The sequence below is a fragment of the Aedes aegypti genome, chromosome 2 (genome assembly GCF_002204515.2).
Source record: "Aedes aegypti strain LVP_AGWG chromosome 2, AaegL5.0 Primary Assembly, whole genome shotgun sequence".
Classification (NCBI taxonomy): Eukaryota; Metazoa; Arthropoda; class Insecta; order Diptera; family Culicidae; genus Aedes; species Aedes aegypti.
Window position 1 is genome coordinate 206140319 of NC_035108.1, and position 26939 is coordinate 206167257.

Consider the following 26939-nt stretch of genomic DNA (forward strand, 5'->3'; position numbering starts at 1 on the left):
GGAATTGTCCACCAGAACCGACCCAAGTAACCATGGAGCATTATATAATTGCATATATAATGCAGTTGCATTGCCGTAAGCCTACCATTAAAGTAGTTTAAAAGTGGAAAAGGGCCCTTTTACAGTTGCACTAATGCAAAAACGACGATAAAGCAATGAAGCAATTTATAAAGTAACATTAGTGCAGCAGTGCAATTTATAAAGTGATATTAGTGCATTGATACATTTGTAATGTAGAGTTAATGCTTTATTGCTTGACAACTCTTGAAAATTGTCGAATAAAAGCAATGTTACATCAATGTTGTTGATATGCAGTAGAATACGTGCAATGTTATAATGCTTGTGGTTACTTGGGGATATCACATGACCAAAATCAATCGTCCATGACTTGATGCTCTTGTGAATCAGAATAAAAAAGTGAGCCATACACGCTTATGAAATTCTGACCATAGGTGTATACCACTTCCTACCACTTACATGATCAAATTTACAAAAACTGTTCAGAACTCTATTCTAAGGTCTCATACCTTTTCATTAGAGTGTAAAAAAAAATAAATTAGGTTCAGAAGTTAATTATTGAGAGCGTTTAAAAGCATTGTAGCGCCGCTCACCGAGGTCACTGAAAGATTATTGCAGCATGGATATGATCTCTTTCCAAAGTTAGTTTTCTTAAGTAAGGAAATATCATACTATCTCTTTTTTAAGTGCCAATGTCTAAAAATCATCCCGATTTACAAAGAAAAAAAAAGAGATTTTTGATAAATTCATTGCAAACATTCGTTTAAAAATGTGGGAAAATCTCAAGAGATACTTTGGGAAGATCAAGAAAACGCTGAATGTGGAATCTTTCCAAAAGTGAATAAAGGAAATTGAGCAGAATATTTTTCTCTTCTCCCTGTAAAGTGTTAAACATGGAAACGGTAGTAAAAGTTTGTGGCGTATGCAATGACATAATGACCCATGGTCATTTAATTGATTGACAATATAATGCTGTCAATCGCAAGTGAGTCCCATTCAAACGAATACTAAAAAAGTTCAGGAGATTGACACATGTTTGGATATCAATGAAACTTTCACATTTTGCTTATCATTCTGATACCTTTTGAGAGAAATATTAGGATGATCAAAATACCGTTAATTTTTGTATAACACGTTACAAAACTATGCAGTGGGACTGTAATGAGGTCACATTTCATTATAGGACAATTCGACTTGATATTATTTTTTTTACAAATTTTACCGAACAAATTATGCAATCTCGTTAGTGTAGCTGAAAGGTCATATTTATGAATATATGTTCAAAACTTGTACAAACTAAAATTGGACAAAATAGCAGATGGGACTGCCTTGCGATTCACGGCAGTATAGGAATACAGGACTGTGTTTATCGAAAACAATTCTCGCACCGATGATCTTGGAAAACTGGTTTGCTGGTTTGCTACTGACAAGAAAAGGAATCGCCTATCTCGATGCGAGGAGAATTTCTTCCCAGAAATGACCAGGAAATTACATTTCTCTGATCACAGTACGCAGTTGAGAAGAAATGTCATATCAAATGGGACTCTCTGTAGGAATTTCTTGAGTGAAACAGCATACTTAGCTTTTCACAACACAGTGTTTTACAGGCATCGTAGTTTGAATAGGTCATTTTATTTTGGAAAAATCGTCAAATAATCGAAGTCAATTAATCGATTATCTCGATTATAGGCCTATTCACATGACGTTCCAAAACAGCTGATCAGGAAGGTCTTTGACAGTTCTTCTATGAAAATGACAGCCTCGTGTATGCACCGTTCTTCCACCGATGTAAACAAATGCATAGACGGACCTGTCACATGAAAAGGCCTATTAAGTGAGCCAGTTATCGATGAAAAATTAATCGATTAGTGAGTCGATTAATCGATTAATCGAAATAATCGATTAATTTGCGACAACCCTAGTCGCGAATAGGCGGGGCTATAAATGTCAACGCGGACATGTATGCAGTTTGACAGTTATGTACCCGACATATTTCTGAGCGAGAACAGAGGGAACACCAGCGACATTCGTCCTCTATACTTTTCTATCTCTATTCCCCCAAGGCTAAAAATACTGTACTGGGTCAACCGGGAACTAGGTGGCGGTAGTTGCCCAAACGTCAAACTCGAACAAAAGCGATAGGCCTATTGACTGTTTAACCAATGAGAATATATACCGAGGTGGGGAAGAAGACATTTAGTGTGCGTGACATCCGTGTACGGTGCAAAATGTTTCACAACTACAATCGAGCGAGCTCCCATAAGAAGCCGTGTAAATTAGTGACGTAGTTATTTTTGTTTACGTTTTTTCTTGTTACTAATACATAGCCGTTGCTTCTTCTTCCACACCTTAGTATATATTCTCATTGCCGTTTAACGATAAACTTGCGACGATCGACGCGCCACCATATTTCATATAACGGAGGCTATTAGAACTAACTTGGAGGTTATTTGGTAAGGGTTCTTTCAAATATTACGTAACGCAATAGGGGGACGGAGGGGGTCTTTCGTAGTGTTATGGTCCATACAAAAATTTTGAATTCTTCATACAAAAGCTGTTACGTGGGGGAGGGAGGGGATCTAAAATTGTCAAATTTTGCGTTACGTAATATTTGAATCATCCCTAAGTTGGAGGTTAAAATCACCTCCAAACACTAGTGATTTTGCGGTGGGATGTTGACGTTTGATCACGAATTCAGGTCCGTCTATGCAATTGTTTACATTGGTGGAGGACCGGTGCTAACAATATTGTGATGGATTTTACTAAGGTGACGCAGATGATTGGAGCGTGCCACTAGTTCTCTCTTTCATTCTCCCGCTGTTCTTATGCAGCGCAAATAGTGACGTCACTATTTGCGCTGCATAAGAACAGCGGGAGAACAAAAGAGAAAACTAGTGGCACGCATTAATCATCTGCGCCACCTTAGTAAAATCCATCACATTGCGGTGCTAGCACGGGACTGTCATCTCCATAGAAGAACTGTCAAAGAGCTTCCCGATCAGCTGATTTGCAACGTCTTGTGAATAGGGCTATACGAGCGCCACAAGTGGTGCGTCGATTACTAAACATTAGATTTGGGCGCTATTGGCGGGTGTCTGGAAGATGTTACAGCTCATATGAAATTTGAAAAATGTTTAAACAGCATTTGTTATAATGTCCTTTTGGCTTTATGAAATTTGTGAATTAAGGTGAAACAGTTTTGAATCAACTTTTAAGATTGTACTAAAACTTCAAAAACTTAAGGCACAAATCTTGCGAAAAAAGCATCCAACAAGAGTGAACTTTTTATGTTGGCTTTGTGCACTAGCAGAAAAAAAAAATAAGAAGATCAGGAACGTTTGCCTATTATTTACCCAAGGACAGTTGGGAATCCAATAAAACCTTTAACACATCCAAGTTTGTGTGCGTTGATCACGCTTGGAGGAAATTTCGGATCAAGTTTAGCTAAGAAAAATTTTACTTCAGAAATAATTTTTATTCACCCTGAATTTTCTAAATTGTTCCAAACGGTTCGAACATTCGCTGTTTTCCCAAGTAACCACAAGCATTATAACATTGCACGTATTCTACTGCATATCAACAACATTGATGTAACATTGCTTTTATTCGACAATTTTCAAGAGTTGTCAAGCAATAAAGCATTAACTCTACATTACAAATGTATCAATGCACTAATATCACTTTATAAATTGCACTGCTGCACTAATGTTACTTTATAAATTGCTTCATTGCTTTATCGTCGTTTTTGCATTAGTGCAACTGTAAAAGGGCCCTTTTCCACTTTTAAACTACTTTAATGGTAGGCTTACGGCAATGCAACTGCATTATATATGCAATTATATAATGCTCCATGGTTACTTGGGTTACTTTTACATACCTACCTATGATTCTTCAGAGACATCTCAGGAAAGGGGAAAAATAGTCTCTCCTAATGATGTCGCCAAACTTTATCGAATGTGCGTGAAAGGATCTGCATTTAAATTCGTACAAAATGGTACAAACAGTGTTTTCTTTGATCTTTTGGTTTTTATTTGGTTGGTAAGCTTGCAGGAAGAAGAGTACGTTTACTAGTTTCCATGAAAAACCTTACTACTTATTAGGAAGAATGTAAATCCTAGAACGACGGTAATGGTGCATACAGTCAGTTTAAATAGCTTTCTGGACTAGATAAACAATTTTCTCTATTGTAAAACAGTTCTGTTTTAATGTAGTTTCATATTCAACTGTTAATAGAAGTCGTTTAATGTGTTTCAACATTGTTATCAACGATTCAGCAGGATTTGAAAAAAGGAGTTAGTATTTTTGGCTTACGCTGCCCTAGTTTGTATAATCCTCCATTGCATTAAAATTATAATACTAGTGCCAAGTTTTCTGAGTCATACTGTTGTTCTTTCTAAAGTGTTAGGATGATGAGTGCCAAATGAAGGGATGGAATTAAATATGTATGAATGAATATCTGTTACTTGCGTTTAAGGAGCCATATTTAAATTCTATTTCATGAAAAAGTTCTGCAGAGATCATTCATTTTGATTTTGACAGCGAATATTGCTTGAGTTTGCTAACCAAATTTTTGTATTTCCTATTTCGTTCCAAATAATATCACATATTTGATCTAACTGAAATTATAATAAATAAGATGCTAACCCTCCTTAGATATTAAATAGTTTGAGTTTTGAAGATGTAGCAACAAATACATCTACGTTAACAAATAACTTATAACTTCTCATAGCTTATTCAACAGAAATATTCTCCAACATTGCATAAGAAAACTAGTAAGTTATGCCCCTTGAAACATTAGTATAGAATGGTATCGCTTCGCATTTACAATTCTTTTTTACTGAGGTCGTTGGCTTTCTCTTCTAACTCTGGAAATGTTTTCTCCACCGGAGAATTGCTAAACGATTTCCGCTTCATGCTGGCATTGGTATCCACGTTTATATTGTTACATTTGGCGGGCTTTCCATCAGCCGCGGTAGCTGTTGTTCCTCCTCCTCCACCTCCTGCTGTACCGAGGTTATTCGGGAATAGCAACTGAGTGTTAGCACTCAACAAATGCTTATGCTTTTCCCGTAGAGCTTCCATATTGCCATGGGCGATCCAGAATCGTCGTGCCGTCAGCATGCAAACATCCTTCATGTACAAGACACACTCGAACAACTTGTACAACACTCCGTTGACCGTGTCGTAGTCGTTGGGAATTATACCGTCGACCGAGCTTTCGAAATAGCTGAACATGGGGAACCAGATGCGCGTCCGGTTGGAATCGTGCGACATAAGTGCCTTAAAGAAGAGATAGTGTATGTCAAACATAGATATATAGGATAATTTAAACATTTAATAGATGAAACGATAGATATGGATTATGATTAAATCCGAGTTTTGATCGGTAGACGGCAATTGTTCGATACAACATACATCAGAATCTGTCGCTACATGGCGATGGCAAAACTATAGTGAAACTATGCCGTCATAAACGATTTACGGTACCGACGCCCGCCTCGGTATATACACGCAAAAAAATTGTGCGGTAAGAACTACTATTTTAGGGGGTTAACTTAAGCGCTCGCACCGGCAATTTTCAGCAGACCAGAAACGCGCTTGATTTTACCATGTTTGTAGTCGAAATCAGATTGTTGTAAATTATTTCTGTCGAATGTACCAGTTATATGGTGGGATGTACCGTAAACATAGTAAATTGGTCTAAAATTCCATGGTAGTTTCAAGAATGGGCGTAGTAATTATTACCACAGATTTTTTTCCCGTGTACAATACAAGAAGTACAGTGAGAGCTTCTATCAACGATGCATCTGAGCGGAACGTCGAGTGTGTGGGATGCCGCCTGGATGAAAATGAGTACAAGAGATCGAAAATCTGTGCATGTCCTAAAAACACAAAAGTTCCATTGGAAGCTCAGGCACCCACACAAGGTTTACAGAGTTGACCAAGGATGGAAATCTAGTGATCATCAGTGATGATAGACACTCACTCAAATCTCAATCAATACGCTCTCCCGTGAGAGCAAACTCATTAGAGATCTGCTTCGCAAATCTCACGCTTGATATTTTGATGCAAAATCACTGAATCAACTCAAACCGTGAAAAATGATTCAGTCGCAAAATCCGTCAAAAACTCGTGAAACACAAATGTTCTTGTTCACGTTAGAAAGGATTATTTTAATTTTATAAGACTAACAAGAAATTATTGCCATGTGTGAGTGAACTGTAGAAATACTAGACAATGAGTCAAAAAGGTGAGCTAACTCAACCATGATTTTTTGAAAACTGAGTTGCGTGATTGACGACTCACGCATAAAAAATCTCAAACATGAGTTATGAGAAATTGAGTTTTTCACAACACTGGTGATCATGACAAAATAAATGATGCATCGTGGTTGTTCTTTATCCTGCGGTAAAAGCAACAATGATTAACCAGTGTTTGGATTTTGATCCGAATAAGCCGATCGAACCATATTCGGAGAGTGTAACAATTCGCGAACCATAACAGTTCGTGTAGGGTTACCATCCGTCCTGATTTAGCAGGACATGTCCTGATTTTAAGATTCTTTTGAGGCGTCCTGATTTATTTTTCATATTTTAAGTTTTGTCCTGGTTTTTTCTGCTTGGCGTGGAACACCGAGGAATGTCATAGATATCTCGGATAATGGAAAGCTATCCTTTTGCCAAAAAATAGCAAAGAATGTTCAAATGGAATCATCCAAAATCGATGTTGCATTTTGTGGTTCAGAAATTGACTACTGCCACATAGAAAGATGCTTTTCATACTGTGTCACAACGCCTTCAAATTCAGTCGATGTTTGACGATATGTTATTATTAAAATTGTTTTAACTCGTTTTAAAACTGAAGCTATTATCTTTGAAGTATTTTCACAAAATTATATCGATATCTGAATGAAAGAGATCTCCGAAACTTAGATTATTCGTTTCATCACAGATGGTAGCAATCATGGGAACTTAAAACTGTTTCCTATCTCTGTGATAAATGTTGATGCACCGCAGCTTGTACGATTGCTGTCATTATTGAAGATGTTCTCAAAAAATACAATTTGTGATTAAAGTGTTTTTTCTTCTTGTGTTGAGCGTACTATCACTGCGACCAATTGATCTTTCAGCAAAGATAATATTTATAAACACCATGGCTGAAACTACAAAGTTAAAGTAGGTGAGCCCTCCGTGAGTTTCCGAAAAGATCATTAACGATTGACTCTTAGAATCGTGTTGAATAAACTTCCAGTAACTTTTATTATTTTTTATAGGGCTCTTCATGAATTTCTAGCGAGATCCTTAGCGAATTATCACGAGATCTCAATGAAAACTTAACGTAAGCTTTTTTATGAAAATTCTAAAAAGAGTCTTAGCACATTTCTTTTGAAACCATGTTTCAAAGAATCCATGCGAAATTTCCTCGATCTTTGATGAATCTCTGATAAAACTTTAAGCAGATTTCAAGTGTTTTTCTTAGATTCTATGAAATATACTTTTGAAATTCTTAGACTGTTTTTTTGCATCCTTAGGAATTTTGTTTTAGAATCTTGGTCAGAGAGATTGGCGAGATTGTTGCAGGATTTCCTGGACTTAATAGATGAATGGATGTTCAGAGATTTTTAAAGGATTACTGACGAGATCCTTGATGTAAATTTAGGCGACAGACTGACAAACATGATTTCTTCTTCTTGGCATTAACGTCCTCACTGGGACAGAGCCTGCTTCTCAGCTTAGTGTTCTTATGAGCACCTTCACAGTTATTAACATATTAACTTTCATTGCCAAAGTTGCCGTTTTTGCATTCGTATATCGTGGGGCAAGTACGATGATACACTATGCCCAGGGAGGTGAAAGAAATTTCCATTACGAAAAGATCCTGGACCGACCGGGATTCGAACCCAGACACCTTCAGCATGGCTTTGCTTTGTAGCCGCGGACTTCAACCACTCGGCTAAGGAAGGCCGATGATTTGTTGTTTTTGACAGACTTCAAATAATAAATTTGAGAAAATAAGTGTCAGTAAAAAAACAATATAAAAAAAACAACCATAACACACTAGAGTCTTGGTATAAACTCTTAAGGCCGGAACAAGTTTAAAATTTTACTTCTGTCTAACCCACCCCCCCCCCCCCCCCTCCCCCAAAATTTTCAAAAAAGTCAGAAGGGGAAAATAAATAAAATATCTTATTTTCAGTGTAGATTTTCATTATTCTTCGTGTTTTTGAGTTAGCTTTGTAATTCGTTTTGACTGTATTATATGAGATAACAGGTGTTATTGGATTACAAATCCTCAATCTGTCTGTTTTTTTACTGTAACAGTGTGGCCTATGAAAAAAGATTTTTTTATGATTTACATGAATTCTTCTTCTTCTTGGCATTATACGTCCCCACTGGGACAGAGGCTGCTTCTCAGCTTAGTGTCCTTATGAACACATTCACAGTTATTAACTGAGAGCTTTCTTTTCCAAAGTTGCCATTTCGCGTTCGTATATCATGTGGCAGGTACGATGACACTTAATGCCCAGGGAAGTCAAGGAAATTCCCATAAAGAAAAGATCCTGGACTAACCGGGAATGTTACATTAAGGCTGTTCAGAATTAAAAAAAGTTTGAAAATTAAATCTCCCATATCTTTCTTACAATCCTTACCATAAAAAAAGAATTCGGTGAAATTTTCAACTTTCTAGGTGGTGATTTGAAGGTGGCCCAAAGAAGATGTTGGTTTATATGGAAATAACTATGGAGAAATGTTGAAAAATGTTCTAAGCAAGTTAGTACTGGAATGTAAGTACAAATTTATCATCCCATAGTAAAAACTCATTCCTCAAACCATAATAAAGAAGTTTGTTGAAGAGAGCAATTCAATCCGACCGATAGGAGAAAAGATATTCATGAGTTTGTTAGCTATTATTTAGCTTCACAGCCCTAATTGCTCAAAACGCATTTGTTTCTTCAGCAACTTCCTTTATTAAAACTTGAAGAATAAGTTTTCCCTATTGGATGATATGTTTGTACTTACAGTACTAACGTAATTAAAACATTTTTCAGAATTTCTGAATATTAATTTTCATATAAACCTACATCGTCTTTGGGCTACCTTTAAACCACCACCTAGAAAGCTGAAAACTTCACAGAACACTATTTTTATGGTAAAGATTATACGGAAGATATGAGATATATATTGGATTTTCAAACATTTTTGAAATTTGAATCGCCCTAATGTTACATACATGTTGGACCAAATTGATACAATCTAAATATGTTTTCAAGTTGCATATAAGTGCAACATTTTAGCAGTCTTCTTGAAATTGTAAATAGCTAGAGTACAATTTGAAAGCCGTTTTATGAAAAATGTTATGCCATCGATGCTACGAACAATTGAAAAATGTCGTGTTTAATATTCAAACATTTTGATTTGACGGATATATGTGGCAAAACATAGTTTTGCACCATATGAGAATAAAAAATGATGAATTTCTCTGAATTTCCATTTTATTATTTTTTGTTTTGAGTTTTGACACTTTTGATGGAAGGTGACAAAAGAAGATTTTAAGATTTGTTCCGGCCTAATTATAGCTATATTTTAGTCTTGGAATAATACTAGTTATAATTAAGAATTTATACCTATACTCATACCCGCTAATTAGAAGTTTCTCAAGATCGTACGCTACAAATCCTCAACGTTTAAAATTTAAAAAAAAATCTTTTTAATCGCTACTGGTCGAAATATGAGCGATGTTTAGACACTTTTAAAATGGATTTTGTACAGGAAAATTGTGAAAATTACAAATTGTCCTGATTTTGAATCTCCAGGAAATAGTCACCCTAAGTTTGTGGCACATCGCATTCGGAGATCCTTACACTCAAAATAATCCACACGTCATTAGCACGTGGAAGCATACGTGATTTTTTTCCATCCCACTTTTCATGTAGCACTTAAGTGGATCATAGGCAACACATAATGAACGCATGAACACTTCAACATCGTCACTTCCTAGTTACTAGATGCTTCGTTGGGTAGTGGTGCTCTGTTCAGTAGATGTTAACGGGTATACAACATGGTACCCAGGTTGTCCGAAAATCCAGATTTACACAGCTTCTGCAGAATCACACAATGTCGGTACATTCGATAAAACAATGCAAAAAAAATAATACTAGTAGAATGAAAAAAATCAATCAGGTGCCGCAAAATTTGTTAGGGCCAAAAAGTTGATGCTGATTTGAATTGCAATTTAGCTTTTTCAAAAAAAGATTCACCTCCATACTTCAAATTAGAATTTTTTTTTTGAGAATAACTGACCCCATCTTCACCATCTCGAGCACAATAAGCGTAATATGAAATGTCAAACATCAAACCACAACACAGAATGAACTACCTATCGAAATGAATCTAACTGGGGTACGTGATTTTCACGTAGGAGTGATGATCATAAACAGTAAATAAAGTCTCATTTCATCCTTACCAACGGTTAGATGATTATTAACGTTGTCAGGTAAATTGGGGAAAAGTTCATTTTATAGGGATCTACGTGAAATTCCACGTAGTTGACATGTGGATTTTTTTAAGTGTATGAAAGTAAACATTAACTCTCTCGTTTGGTACGTGGCGTGGCACGAAAGCGTTCAAGAGCAGCAACTCTCACAGACTGCAACAGTATCGAGCCATTCGGGTGATTTATGTTTTGCATGTAATGGATCATTGAAGGTAGTTTTAGTCTGTGCTCACCGCATCAAAACAAAGGCGCCGCTGTATATGGGATTTAACATAGAAGAGTGCATGGTGACGTCACGAAAAATTCTCCTTTTCTGTCCCTCTTTCACCACGCTCAATTGACTGTCCTGCTCTTTGACACTCACTGCTTGAATTGTTTAGATTTTTTTTTATATGGTGTTGACATTCACTGCTAGAATTGTTGACATTTTTTTATATGGAGTTTCAAGGTTAGGTCAGGCGTGCAACGATCTATTGTGAGCATTGCTGTTCTGCCAAACACACAAGGCTACGGTGGCGCTATCTATGCTTTCCATAGCGGCCGTTTTGGTTATTTTAATGATCCATTGGTAATAACTTTCATATTTTCTAGTAATTCAGCCTTTAATAACTTAATTATAATCTATTGGATCATTTAACACTCCTTTGGTAGCAAACATAGCCCAGAAAATAAAAAAAAAATATTCGCCCCTGTTTATTGATCAGAATGAGAGTGGGTTAGCGAATGTTACAAGTGTTGACACACAGTGATCGGCGCCAAACAGTGGGTGGTGTGTGTCTGTCTTGTTTTAGTTCATGGCTCGTTATCTTCCACGAACGATAAATGCCGTGCGTGTTGTATGAATGCAGGCGGTTAAATGAGATGAAATTATGGCTCATGTGTCAATGATCGTTAAATTTTCCAAAGCCTGCGATTAACCTTTTGCCGTCAAGTGATCACAGCAAACTACGTTCCCCGAATAATGCATCGTATTGCATGTGTGCTAGCGATTAATTCTTCGCGAATCAAAGTCCTATTATTTTGAAGATTTTTCCACTTTTATTTATTGATTTAACTTCCGACATGCTTTTTATGATTTCGATCGTAGTAGGGTCGATGTACCAATAGCCGCATAGCTAAGAAAAAATATTCGTATAAAATCGAAAAATAATGCTAGCGTCATTATTTTTACATCATCTGAAAGCTTTTTATCTTGGTTTTGTGGGAAAAATATGAAAACTGCGAAAACTCATATGTTTGCATTTATTATCGCTTGTGCCACTATAGGAATACATGTGCCTATAGTAGCACTATTTCTAATTTCTGTTCCTATAGTAGCACTAGCATCACGGCGTTGGCAAAATACTAATCAAAACCGTATTTTTACAAAGCTTTTATATTTTTCCTTGAAAGTGTGGATCAAAAGCTTTCGTTTGAAGTAAAAAAGTACTTAATTCATTAATTATTTCATATAATAAAAAATAGTTTCTCTCAGTAGTGCTACTATAGGAACAATAGGTTTACTATAGGCGCAAGGAAGCTCAAATTTTAAGCAAAACTAATTATTTCGATCATTTTTTGAACAAAATCAAGCTGTGTATCAATGGTACTTAGATAAATAGCTCCTGACCGTCATGTCAAAAAATATGTTGTAAAGATTCATAGCAAAACGGCCGTAAAAAGCCACTAGTGCGACTATAGGGGACTGTCCACTAAGGGAACACTGACCCTAGTAGTTTTTTCGCGTAGTGAGCTGTTGAAATCATGCGGCTGCAAGAACGACGGCCCTCTTAGACCTTTCAAATACTGTGTTTTTTTATCGCTAGAGACGATTTTTTCCATCCTTGGAGTTGACTGAATTCAGTTCATAAATTTGAGTTCGACATGCGATAACAAGCATCGACCTTGAGTTGGCCGAAGCAAGCTTTTATAACACTGACTATCTGAACAGAGGTATATGACTTTGCCTATTACGTGCCGTTGTAATGCTTGTTGCACTCCGCACATAAGAGCAAATATTTCCGTCTAAAAAACGGTGCAGTGTCAGCCAAGTGAGTAAAACTGATTCAGCCTTAGCTAACGAGAATATACAAAAGCTCCAGCTCTACATTCAAGAATGGAGCCATGAGTGTAACATACTATATTGCTTGATTATTGATATTGGAATTAAAGCTTATGATACGTTCACAGTCTTATCAAAAATAAACCGAACGACTCGGCGAACACTTACGTTAAAAAAAACTCACTGCTTCTCTGTTGTGAAAAGAAGAAGCCAAACTTGTAATTGCTATGATTAAATTAATTTACCATGTACTATACTGCCCATAAAAGCATAACTGTCCCATATGGATTTTCGAACCAACACCTTTTTTCGTCGCAACATCCATATTTTAATATATACTTAATTATGCATATGAAAATTAACACACTTTGTTTGAAAATTTTGTGGAAAAATATGAAGTTGGTGCAGTCCCATATTGAAAAATAAATTCATAACAGTCTCCATATAAACTTTTGACTCAAATAGTAACTGGAAAACGTAAATTGTGTTCAAGTTTATATTTTTTGCTGATCAATATAAGCAAAATGAGTTATCTGTGCGATTGTGTTCAATGAATATTGCATGTAGAAATGCACTAGAAAATTATGAACATTTGTATGAAAAGAAAAAAACCCAAACTTTGAGCGCTATTTTCTAAATGCCTACTAATTCAATATGGGACAGTTATGCCTTTATGGGCAGTATAATAATGATTGAAGCAAAACGATGCTACAGAAAGTCGAATAAGTTGTGAACCGTTTTAGAAACTGTCTAAAGCTGACTACAAGCGCAATGAGAAAACATATGCTGGCATCTATTACCGCTAGCATGGAAGTGAATATTTTTTTACATTAAGGATGTTCTTCTTTCAGCATTGACTTTTCCTTGAACTAACACTAAAGAGCTGTAATATCAATGATCATTTATCCTTCGTTAAGAATAAATTGTTTTTGAAATTTAGCATTGAAGAAATTCATTACAAATGCATGCTAACTGAAAACAACAAACAATTCACTATTGTTTTCAATTTCGGGCAAACGGCATTCGGCTAAATGACTCTTTCGGCCAAATGACCCGGAACTGGGAGAGCAATGTAATATGTATGCCAACAGTGTATCAGAAGGCCGGCTCGTACAGAGCTTTATTTAAAGGAGTCACTGTGGACTTTCCAGATTGGTAAGCATGTTGGTCTAGTTTTCAGACCAACCAAATTTGGTTTTGATTATCTTGATAGTTACACCTAATAGTGTTCAGTAAAAGTAACTATCATGGACTGTATTATACATACATTTTACTTGTCAGCTTCTATGTTATAGACTTGCAACATAGAACCTTGGCACGTAGAACCGTTTGAAACAAGAAAATTAAATATAAGTAGAAGTTTAAGTGTTCATGAGGTTTCTAGAAAAATATTTTAACTATCATGCATTATCGTGTACGCAGAATGAGAACAAAAATGCGCAGGATAGAAACACGAACACCCTTGAGGAGATTTAATATTTGAACATTTATATACATTGATAATCATTACTTAGTTAAATTTCTCTATATACAGTCAAACCTCCATGAATCGATATCTGAAGGGACCATCGACTCATGGAAATATCGAGTAATGGAACAGGAAAGCTTCGGAAAGCTGATTGAGGGGACTATCATAGTAACCATGAAATTTCGTTTTTAGTATGATTCCATTAGTCGATGTATAGTCATGGAGCATCGACTCATGGAAAGTTCACTGTAAGTTAGATAAGTGTTTGCTCTCAAAATTATGTTGTGTTTCCAATCAATTACAGCTTTTTTTAAATAAATTTCACGATAATCAGAAAAGCTCAGGTTTGTCCTTGAAATACTGAACCCGCAAATATCTAATGTACATTATATACATACATACCTGATTATTAGCCAACGTGTGATAGTACAGGAATAATCTGGAAGTTATGTAGAACGCGACAAACACATCGATTGAGTAATGTTCGTGTGCGGCAAGTATGAAAAATATTCCGAACATGTTAAGAAGCCAGGTCAGCGTGTGCAGAAAGTACAAATTACGAGGGGTATCTACGATGAAAAAAAAAGATGTAAACGCATGGGTCGATTAAAATTCAAATCAGCACTCAGTCAGTGTCATTCAATTAAATCCGTCTAAAGTCGGCACATTCATGCCAAGGTGCTTGCACTTGCATTGTGCATATACTTACATTCTGTAATGAAAAAATTGAGCAATGTCAACGCCACCGTATGGCCGCTGAACATATAGTCGCCACAGGTCCTCACGCCCTGAATCGACATTCCCAGCCCGCTCCAGATGGTATAAGCCCGGCTGATGCGCAGGTAGATCATTTCCGTAATCCGAACACTGGAGCTATCGTCGAATTTGTGATCATGCGGGGTGCACTCCAGGTGTGTTCCCGGTACGCTCAATGATGTAATCAGCATCGTCACGCACCGCAGCAGGAACACGGTTCCGGCCAACGCGAAGAAGCGCCGTAATAATACCATCCTTAAAAAATAGCAAAACATTTAAGCCGTTTTAGTACACAGTGGTTGTGATAATAGATTTTGATGAACCTTTATTAATCAATGAATGGAGAAGAGATAATATACAGCATTGAAATACAATTGCAACTTTTTCGATTTCTTAAAATTAGTCAGATGGTCTTAGTTACGTATGGACCAGTTTGAATGAAATACTCACAGTTCTTCAGAAATAATTTGAATTTGAATGAGTCATTTTTATGAACACGAATTCAAAAGTAAAATCCGTTCGACTAAATCAGGGCTTGTAGCGACTGAGTGGATTGAAAATAGAAAGTTTAGCGCCCTCTTGTCTGAAAAAATTGACCGAAAAAGGACAAATCAGCACCTAGGAAACAAATAAAAAACTTAACAGGAACTAGGTGATAATACGTTTATTTCTCAGAGAATCTTTATAAGATATATTTTTTGGACTTCTTTGGACGAAAAGTATTAGGGGGAAAGTACTAATTTTCGACCAAGCACTAATTGGCACAGATTTCTTATAGGTCGAAAATAAGTGCTTTTCCTCTACTGCTAGTGTTTCTGTATGTTCTGTATTTCATCCAGGGATTCATTCAGCTGTTTACCCAAAAGTTTTCTTGACATATTACTCCAAAGATGCATTAGCTCATTCAGTGATTTTTAGGACCTCCTAAGGAATCTCTCTAATAGTTTCGTTTTAGAATTTTTCTAAGGATAACCACAGAAGTTACCTCAGACATTCCAACAAAAATCCCACCAAAGATTCCTTAGAATTATTGCTCAGAACTTAAGATTTTTTTCAGACATTTCTGTAATAATTACTTCAATGTTTCTTCTAAGATTACTTTAAAAATTCTTCCGAAGTTCTAAAGTAACCCGTGATTTACTCCCACGAGGTTCTCTGAAGAAAATCCTGGACTAAATCAAATCTCCAAGCAGAACATCCAACAGAAATTTCTTGAAAATTATCGTTCAAAAGTCCTGAAGAAATTTATGTAATGCTGATCGGGGGAATTACTGGAAAGATTACTGTAGTATTAGGTGGCATGAAGCCTTTAATAAACTTGTTAAGAATCCATGACGATGTCGAAAAGTATTTAATATATTTCCTCAAGCATTCTCTGGAGGGATTTTTGGGGCAATGGGATTATTGATCATTCAAAAATTACGTCTATCATTTGGGGGGGTGGGAAGTTTTATGAGAGTGTAGGGGAATGAAGTAGGGGATCTAGAAATGCCTGGAGGTAAATGTGCATGAATTCTTGTAGGAATTTATATGATATACCTGGAAAATAACTGGAAAATTTAGCGTACAAATTCCTGAAGATCTTTCAGGAAAAATCCCCACGAATTTCTTTGAAGAGTCTGAAATGAACCTTTGCGGGTTTTTTGCAAGAACTCCTATAGAAATCTTTGGGAAATCTACTATAATAACAACTGGAGAAACCGGTGGAAGAATTAGTTAAAAAATGTCTGGTAGAAATCCTGACATAGTCTTTGGGAAATTGTTGGATGTATAAACGTTGGCATGTTCGAGGAATTCCAGGCGCAAATTCCAAAGAAATTCTTCTAAGTACACTGGTCCCACAGTTATTAATCATTTAAGGCTCTAAATTTAAATTGAAGAATTATAGAGAGCAAAATAAACAATATTTTTTATGAAATCAATGCCGAATGGTAAAGTGAGGTATATACTTGTAGTTCATGCACAATGTTGTCATAAAAATTGTTGAAAACATTTGAAATTTTCACTTATTTGAACATTGTCTAAAACCACAATTTATGAATCGGCAAAAAAGTTGTCCACAAATATGAATCAATGTGAACACGATTTATGAATCAGTTGTTTACTTTCAACTATTTTGCAATCAAATGCTGTAAAGTTCATATGTTTATTAAAACACTGCCTCGGGCAACGTTAATTATATCCGGGGGTGAACCGGCACCATGTATTTCAAGAATCTGCATGACATTCCTTGATTTTTAATATTGCTACTGAGCGGGCCTAGTGAACATTGAATTTGTGGATTAATATGCTTCTGGAGCATGTTTATTTGGATGATGATGGCAAATAGTGTAATTAGACAATCATTAGATCTACATGGCAGAATTCTTGTCTCTTCGACTGCCTTTACTGCCCATAACTGCATAACAGTCACATTCGACATTTTTGACAATTTCGAGTTAACACCGGGGAGAGTCATCAAATGACTAATACTTTCGATCAACTTACTGAAATCTGTGAGATTGTTCTAGGAAATTCGAAAAAATACCAAGTTGTTTTGTCACATTGGCAATTGTAACCGCATAACAGTCACATTGAGATTATACATGAGCGTCATAATGCAGTAGCAACGAAATTTGTATCAGAATTTTTTTCTGACTATTCACTCAATATGCGATATGAGTTGTACAAAATTTCAGCCTCAAATAAGCACTTTTGAATTCTCAGTGATTTTTTGAAATTTTAGTTCCCTTCCATACTGCAATAAAATGCAAACTTGGTATCACATTTACTCAATGCCTACTTTTGTCGAATATTACAAATATGCAGTTATGGGCAGTTTACTGCACTGATAAAAATCCACACGATCGACCAGTGTGTTTAAAATCATGGATCGATTCATGAACGTCCATATCGATTTGCTGTGAATTTCTTGCAAATTTCGTGTGTGTTACACATTAAATTCCTTTGTTTTGCTTCATGGATTGATGCATCATCCAATAACAGGGATTCCATATTTTTTCCACAGAAGTTCCCGGAGATTTTCCTTCAGATTCGCATGCATCAACCTATGGACGCATAGATCATCACCCAACACGGATTCAGTATGGTTTGCTTTTGGTTAGCTTGTGTCATGATTATCATGTTCAAGTTGGTCAATTCATCGATTTGCGCAATTAGTTTGTGATGATTTCCATGTTCAAAACTTCTAAACTGTTTGTGATCAACCCATAGCGAACTAAATTACGGTTAGACCTTGTGTCGAACGACATTCATCATCATGCTTCCAAAGAGAAGAAGCAAATTTTGAAGCTGGAAGTGTTAGATGGAAATTTGTGACTTAGATTTTTCTTTTATTAGTAAAGTTGTCCGATATAAGAGGATTTTACATTTCTATAAAAACATGGAACATAATGTATGATTTAGAAAAAAAATCGGATTCCACTAACAGATTTTCAATTTCGAATCAAATGGAATATGCTAATCCCGGGCTTCCCAAATTGTGGATTTGCGGCACCCGCTTGTTGCTGGCTCACTCGTTTGAAAAAAAAATTCAAGTGAGCTTGCGACAAGCAGAGGAGCCTTGAATTCATATTTTGGGGAGCACGAGTTCTTCTACCAAATTTCTTCTGTCCTCATTACGCAAATTCATAAGTAAAACACACGACCTTGTCTTGTATTTTTTTTTCAGTGTGAGGAAACCAATATTATATGGTGATTTTATTGATCAAGTATTTTACTCAAAAATCTTATCCAAATCCGTATAAATACGCATTTATCTCGCATAGCTAAGTTTATTGAATCTGTAAATATTGTCTGTGGCTCAATCTCTCATAAAAAATCTTTGAAACAAACTTTAAAACGTCGTTTCTAGCTAGGCGTCAATAGGCACACGGCTTACAAAGTTGGCCAAAAATACAGCCCAAATAGCTACAAAAAGAATTTAGTAGTATTGTTGGTTCATACCACGATCAAGAGCTATCTTACTGAGATTAAAACTTTGGAATGGCTGAACACTATGTGTTGCTTGTCAGTAAAAATGATTCTGTGAAGTTTTGTTATAAGTTTGACAATAATTTTGTCTTTTGAATTCAGCTGATTCATAAATTGTGGGTGATTCAACTGCGTGAGGTGAATGCGTGGGGTATCTCATAAAACACCACCACATTAAACACATTAAAATAATCCTAATATTTTTTGTTTTGAATAATAAGAAAAAATCACCCAAACTTCCATTCCGAACCACTGTGCAATAGAACTTGAACCATACGCAAATATGATTGCACTTATGATGTGGTATCGTTCAGCGTCACTTACCTGTGCTTATGTACTACCAGCACGCAAACCCAGATGCAGAAAAGCAGTGTGCCCGTAACTTCGCACATGTGGAAAGCCCAGGGAATGTGCGGAACGTTGTCGAGGAAAATGTCTGGAAGAGGGGGGTATTTTTTCATGTCCGGTACTCGCTCGTGCACGACCACCATTACGAAGGCGGTTATCCAAGTGACCAGGAAAGCATAACCTGCAAAATTTATATGGAAAAAAATCGATATGAGTATATAGTAGTTCGCTGATAAAAAAATAAAATAAAATAATATAAGTTAGACGGAAGATTTAGAATCCGAGGCCAATCCAAGACCTATGGTCTATATATTCTGAATGTCAATAAAACTTATCGTTTGGTAAAAAAACTAATAAAGTCAACTTTCCTTCACTCGATATTCGGTATCGCGACCTTGAGTTAGAGAACCTGAGCATGAGCATGAGCATATATGACCGTACAATTCGTAGTTGCTACTCCGTGATTGACTAGCGCAATCGAAGTTGCACAGGGAATCAATGAATGGGGCTTGGGATTAGCTAACCATTCTTCAATGTGCACAAATCGAGAGCTCAAATTTTAAAAGTCAATAACGGCGCCGGCCACGTCCTTACGGTCATCGGGGAAGGGAAGGAATGTTAGCTAGACAACCGTTGTTACTAGAGACCGAAGAATCTTCTGCATCTCCACAGTTGTCATGGAAAGGATATTGGGTTAGTGGGATAAGGTAAAGATCTGGGAGTCACCAGCGATTGGTGATGCGATCCATGATACATTCACGCCTAACCCGTTTAACGCCACTATTTATTCATGCCGCGCGAGCGGACGCGCAACACGATTGATCCTGCTCACATCACCCGCCCCCGCAGGACCAAGCGACGCGAGCAAAGGATCAAACACTACTCCGCGACCTTGAGTTAGAGAACCTATGTAAAAAGTGGTTTTCATGGTGTCGCAACATTCCGTTGCTTCGCACCACATCCAAACAGCACAACAGTACGGACCTACGTTTTCTACCTTGTCCATATTGACAAGCCCCTACAGTATGCGCGCCGTTGCGTCAGAGAACTTCAGTGAGCGAGAGTTTGAGGAGAAACGTCAGGACTGTCAGACTGAAAAACATGCAAGTAACGAAAGGCGTGCAAAGTAGAGTCCGTTCATTTAAATTTTAATTAACTTAAAAAGTGTTACTGTTTCACTTAAAATTATTGTTGAATTTATAACTAGTTTAATCTACCTACGTTTAGTGAATTTAACTACCTAAGATAAAAAATGAATTAGAAAACAACACAGTTAGTACGGCACAAAAATCACAGGTTAGTTCATGCAATGATAAACTAGAGAATTTACTAAAATTAAGCCTTGATTACACAGTTTGCGTCCGTGAGCAGTCAGAACCCACTTGAATTAACGTGAGACAAGTAAAAGACACGTTAAAAAACAGGTAAAAATCAATATTGAAATGTTGTGAAACTAAACCTAACCTATAATCCGAACTTGTAGCAGTTCCCCGTCCGATCTTAGAGCTAAACACCAATTGAAATACGCTAAAGAGACACTAAACGTAAGTACTACCATTTGGACAACTAGAACTAAGAAAACACAAAAAATCAAAATTATTATGTACAACATTAAACACAAAAGAACATACAGCATTTCCCTATGGTCTGTTTATTCCATAGGAATTTTTTAACGTTGGCCTAAATATACTGCGTTCAGAAAATCGGACATCTGTCTCTTATTAGTTGCATTTGCAACATTTTTAAAAAATTCGTTTATTCGCGATCGGGTGGCGGAAATTATGTCGAAGAACCGTGGGAAAGTTGCGTTGCCGGGTGTGAGTTGCGTTGTGTGCAAAGATCCAGACGACAGTCGAATGGTGTGCTGTGACGATTGCGGAGGATGGTTTCACTTCATGTGCGTGGGCGTTGACGAAGGGATCGAAGAAGTAGATTGGAGTTGTACAGCGTGCGAAGCAAAGCGGGCAGCTCAGATTACACCGACCCAATTGACGGTTCCAGCACAAAACAGAGCGGCCAAGTCAACCCACAGCAACCAGGATCAGCAGAATAAGCAGCTAGAAAGGCAGTTCATGGAGTTCCAGAAGCAAATGGAAGATATGCAGCGGAAGTTTGAAGAGCAGCGACAGTCGTACGAGAGGATGCTCGAGGAGAAAGACCGTGAGATGACGAATGCAGTCAATGATTTGAAGCATCAGTTCCAGTGCCGTTTGGAGAAAAGGGAGCAACAAGTTCAAGATGAATTGATGATCCCACCTGCAGTGGCTTTACCTAGTGCAAATTCGACCACGCTAGGAGGGGGAAATCATGCCACGACCGATGTTTGCAACATGATCCAGCTGGTGCAAAAGCAGCTTGAAGAGATGGCGAAGAAACAAGATTTAGAGACGAAGCGTCTTGAAGGTCGATTAAGGGCGATGGAAATTGGAACCAACGATCCTGTAGGAAGGAGTAGAAGTGGTCTGAACGTTAATGCGGATCCATTTGACCCAGACCGTAGTTCTGGTCAATCTTCGGTAGCTATTTCTCACGAGCTCAGTAGAAGTCAACTAGCTGCGCGGCAAGCAGTGGCAAAGGAACTTCCCATCTTTGCCGGAAATCCTGAGGAGTGGCCACTATTCATCGCCACCTATGAAAGCACAACCAAAATGTGCGGTTTCAGTGACGAGGAGAACCTACTTCGGCTTCAGCGGAGTTTGAAGGGCAAAGCTCTCGAGGTGGTAAGGAGTCGGTTATTGTATCCAGCCGGGCTTGGAGGTGTAATCAGTACGTTACGAACGCTGTTCGGTCGGCCAGAAGTGATTGTGCACTCGCTGGTGTGCAAGATTCGGGAAATGCCAGCGCCGAAGACGGAGAAATTAGCAACTCTGATCGATTTCGGTGTAGCAGTCCAGAACATGTGCGCAACGATCGTGGCCTGTGGATTGAACGAGCATCTTTGCAATGTGGCACTTCTTCAAGAGCTAGTTGAAAGATTACCGCCTACTATCAAGCTTGACTGGGCGAGACATCGGCAAACGTTGCAAACAATCACACTATCGGACTTCAGTACCTGGTTGGGAACGCTTGTAGAAGCAGCATGTGTAGTCACTGTTCCATCTTCAATCAGTACATACACTGGAAAGCCAGAGAAGCGTGTTCGAAAGGAAGAAGTTCACGTCCACGTTGATACCAGTTCAAGTCAGAGCTTCAGCACATCGGCCACCCCCAAAGTTACGTCTAAACCAGTCAGCAAGCAGTGTGTCATTTGCCATGGAGGATGTAGCAGCGTAGGATCTTGTAAGAAGTTCCAGGATCTTGATATTGCGGCACGTTGGGAAGCGCTGAAGCAGAACAAGTTGTGCCGGAAGTGTCTTGCGAAGCATTTCGGGGCGTGTGTCGTGAAGCAACCTTGCGGAAGAAATGGCTGTTCATATATGCATCATGAGTTGTTGCATGATGATTCCAGGTACCAGCAAAGGGAGAAAACTCAAGCACCAACTTCACAAGCGCCGACGCAATCTCCTACTGAAACATGCAACACTCATGTAAGCAATGACAACAAAGTTCTGTTTCGTTACGTTCCAGTTCTCCTGCATGGCCGAGAAAAATCTGTTCGTACTTTCGCCTTTTTGGATGAAGGTTCATCTGCAACGTTGATGGAGCATGACCTACTGAAGGAATTGAACCTCGAAGGCAAACCGTATCCCTTGTGTTTAGGCTGGACAGCTGATCATCAGCGGCAGGAGACGAACTCTGTGATGCTTCCGTTGGAAATTTCTGGACTGAAAGATACAAGCAGTTACTGGATTCCGAAGGTGCATACTGTGAATAGTCTTGCTCTGCCTCAGCAAACTCTTTCTATGAAGGAATTGTCGCAACAATATCACTATCTGAATAGTTTACCAGTCAACTCTTATCGTAACGTACGACCGCGGATACTAATTGGTATGGACAACTGTCACTTGGGCCATGCGCTGGACAGCAGAGAAGGTAGCAACAACGAACCAATCGCTGCTAGAACACGTCTGGGATGGATAGTATTCGGACCTTGCTCTACCACATCCCAATCAGTGACACGATTCAGCGGACACCATAGTTTTCATTTGTGTCCATGCTGCGAGCGTAATGATGCAGAGCTGCACAGCACAGTAAAAGCGTACTTTTCGCTGGACAGTCTGGGAATTATGACCGCAGTCAAGCCTCTCCTGTCGAAGGATGACGAGCGTGCCGAGCAGTTACTGAAATCACTGACACATGTGAAAGACAAGCGATACGAAACAGGTTTGCTTTGGCGTTACGACGATGTCCGACTACCAGACAGCAAAGAAATGGCCATGCGGCGTCTAGTTTGTCTTGAGAAGCGAATGCAACGCGATCCAGAACTGACTGAAGTGCTAAATCAAAAGATTCGTGACTACGAACGTAGCGGTTATATTGAGAAGCTGACGGAACATCAACTGTCGGAAAAATTCGAGCGCGTTTGGTACCTATCTATTTTCCCCGTGGTGAACCCGAACAAACCAGCCAAACTTCGTATTGTATGGGATGCGGCTGCAAAGGTGGCTGGAACTTCACTGAACTCTTTTCTGCTCACCGGTCCAGATCAGCTCACTTCTCTTCCGTCCGTTCTCCGTCGTTTCCGTGAATTCCGCATAGCCATTACTGGCGATATCAGAGAGATGTTCCATCAAGTGACAGTGAACAAGAACTATCAACAATGTCAGAGGTTTCTGTGGCGGAATGGTGATCAAAAGCGAAGCCCAGATGTCTACGCCATGAAAGTTATGACGTTCGGGGCTACGTGCTCGCCAAGCTGTGCGCAGTATGTGAAGAACCACAATGCGCAGCGCTTCCAAGAGCAGTTTCCGAGGGCTACTGAAGCAATCATCGAAGAGCATTACGTTGATGACATGCTGACTAGTGAGGAAACGGAGGAAGATGCAACGCAGTTAGCAAAGGACGTCCGTTTTATTCATGCCGAAGCTGGTTTCGAAATACGCAATTGGTTGTCTAACTCCAAACAGGTACTGCGAGAGCTGGATGCGAAGCCTGGTGAGAAAAGTCTGAACCTGTCGAATGGAATGGGAACAGAAAAAGTCCTTGGCATGTGGTGGTGCACTGCTACCGATTCGTTTACATTCAAAGTTTCTCCTAGAATCAGCGCAGTATTACTGCAAGGCCGCATTATTCCGACGAAAAGACAGATTTTGAGCACGCTGATGATGATATATGACCCTCTTGGACTGTTGGCGAACTTCTTGATGTTTCTAAAAATCCTACTTCAGGAGATTTGGCGGAGTGGCGTAAGCTGGGACGATCAGATCAAGTGCGAGCAATTCGAAAAGTGGAAGACATGGTTACGAGTTCTTCCGCAGGTAGAGAATGTCCGCGTACCAAGATGTTACCGAATCAAGCCTAGTGTTGCAGAGCAGAATGTGATTCAACTGCATGTGTTCGTGGACGCGTCAGAAAACGGATTTGCTGCGGTTGCGTATCTCTGATTTCAAGAAAATGGTGAAGTGGAATGCGCGCTTATCGGGGCAAAAACACGGGTAGCTCCATTGCGATTCGTGTCGATCCCGAGGCTGGAACTTCAGGCAGCAGTAATCGGAGCCCGTTTAGCGAACGATATCATGGAAACACATAAGCTAAAACCTGCGCAAAGGTTCTTCTGGTCAGACTCACGCTACGTTCTTTGCTGGCTCAACTCGGATCATCGGAAATACAGTCAGTTTGTGGCGGTGCGAGTTAGTGAGCTACTGGAATTAACAGAGACTAATGAGTGGTACTGGATTCCGACAAAGCTAAACGTCGCCGATGAAGCCACGAAGTGGCAGAAGCTGCCAGATCTGTCTCCTGCGAGTCGTTGGTACAGTGGTCCAGAATTTCTGTTGAAGTCGATAGAGCAATGGCCTGTTACAAAATCGCAGTTCAGTCAAACTGAAGAGGAGAAGCGTCCGCACTTGCTTCATCATTACGTACAGTCGGCATTATTCTGCTGGGAAAATTTTTCAAATTGGAAAGTTCTTTTGCGTCGCACTGCCTTTGTGAGACGATTCCCCTCAAATATACGTAGACGTCTGGAGAAGAAAGCAATCGTTACTGGCCCGTTAACTCAAAAGGAACTTAAAGATGCCGAGCTATTCATAATAAAACAAGTACAGACTGCTGAGTTTGCTGTGGAGATCAACCTGCTGAAGAAACCTAACCCTGTACCATGGAAGAAGGTGTTACCGAAGGGGAGCTCGCTGTATAAGCTTAGTCCGTTTTTAGACGAAAAAGGACTGCTGCGAATGAAGGGTCGCATAGATGCCTGCGAAGTAGTAGACGAGAGCACAAAGCGACCAATTCTGCTGCCGAAGCATCATCCAGTGACAGACCTCATCATCGCCAGCATACATCAGCAATATTTCCACATGAATCACCAGACTGTACTCAACGAAATCCGGCGTAAATTCTATGTTCCTCAGATCCGCTCAACGTTTAATCGCGTACGAGGTCGTTGTCAGTACTGCAAGAATCGTCAGTCGATGCCAGATGCTCCAGAGATGTCTGATCTTCCAGCTACACGTCTGAAGGCCTTTTGTCGTCCATTCTCGTACATCGGCATTGACTACTTTGGACCCATGAACGTGGTTGTTGGACGAAGGACCGAGAAACGCTGGGGGGTGTTGATCACCTGCCTTACCGTAAGAGCGATACACATCGAGGTCGCCCACAGCCTTACAACCGACTCTTGCATCCTTGCTCTCAGAAACTTCGTCGCAAGGAGAGGTGCACCTCTGGAGATAATCAGTGATCGCGGTACAAACTTCGTTGGAGCCAGTAGAGAATTGAAGGAGGCGTTGCAAAACGTGAACCAGGAGAAGCTGATGGAACATTTCGTCACCACAGAAACCAAATGGTCGTTCAATCCACCAGCATCACCACACTTCGGAGGAGCTTGGGAACGACTTGTCCAATCCGTGAAGAAAGCCCTGAAGCGCACCCAACTCACACGCACACCCACCGACGAGCTGCTGAAGAACATGCTGACTGAAATTGAGATGATTGTCAACTCACGACCGCTGACAGAATTACCGTTGGATAGCGAGTCGGCCGAAGCACTCACTCCGAATCATTTTCTGCTCGGGTCGTCAAATGGTAATAAGCCCCCGATCGCGTTCGACGATAGCAGATACGCTCTAAAGCACACTTGGAAGATGTCGCAGATCTACGCCAATAGATTTTGGCGTCGGTGGATATCCGAATACCTGCCGACCCTGACCCGAAGGACGAAATGGTTTCACCAAGTCAAGCCCATTGCGGAAGGAGATGTAGTCGTTGTTGTCGACGAGACGATGCCGAGGAACTGCTGGCCGAAAGGTCGAGTGGTTCGTGCGATACGATCCCCTGATGGACAGGTTCGTCGTGCTCTAGTGCAAATGCCAACCGGAGTTCTAGAGAGACCAGTCGTGAAGCTTGCAGTGTTGGACGTAGGTGCTACTGTAAATACTTCGGTTCAGCGACCATGAAGCACTGGGGGGGAGTGTCGCAACATTCCGTTGCTTCGCACCACATCCAAACAGCACAACAGTACGGACCTACGTTTTCTACCTTGTCCATATTGACAAGCCCCTACAGTATGCGCGCCGTTGCGTCAGAGAACTTCAGTGAGCGAGAGTTTGAGGAGAAACGTCAGGACTGTCAGACTGAAAAACATGCAAGTAACGAAAGGCGTGCAAAGTAGAGTCCGTTCAGTTAAAATTTAATTAACTTAAAAAGTGTTACTGTTTCACTTAAAATTATTGTTGAATTAATAACTAGTTTAATCTACCTACGTTTAGTGAATTTAACTACCTAAGATAAAAAATGAATTAG

At 39.1% G+C, this 26939-nt stretch overlaps 1 protein-coding gene and 1 long non-coding RNA gene across 2 annotated transcripts in view; one reads left to right on the forward strand and one right to left on the reverse strand.

The window, feature by feature from the left end:
* The window catches only part of LOC110676332, a 60577-nt gene that overhangs the window by 19478 nt on the left and 14160 nt on the right, over window positions 1-26939 (forward strand). The window lies entirely within an intron of this gene.
* LOC5570327 (sphingomyelin synthase-related 1) overlaps window positions 4025-26939 on the reverse strand; it is a 53677-nt gene continuing 30762 nt past the window's right edge. The window contains exons 2-5 of the mRNA XM_021843820.1: window positions 19074-19278; window positions 14731-15032; window positions 14424-14590; window positions 4025-5298 (exon numbers count right to left, since the gene is read on the reverse strand). Of these exons, the coding sequence (XP_021699512.1) occupies window positions 4840-5298; window positions 14424-14590; window positions 14731-15032; window positions 19074-19278 (1133 nt within the window). The 3' untranslated portion in view covers window positions 4025-4839. The remainder of the gene's footprint in view (window positions 5299-14423; window positions 14591-14730; window positions 15033-19073; window positions 19279-26939) is intronic.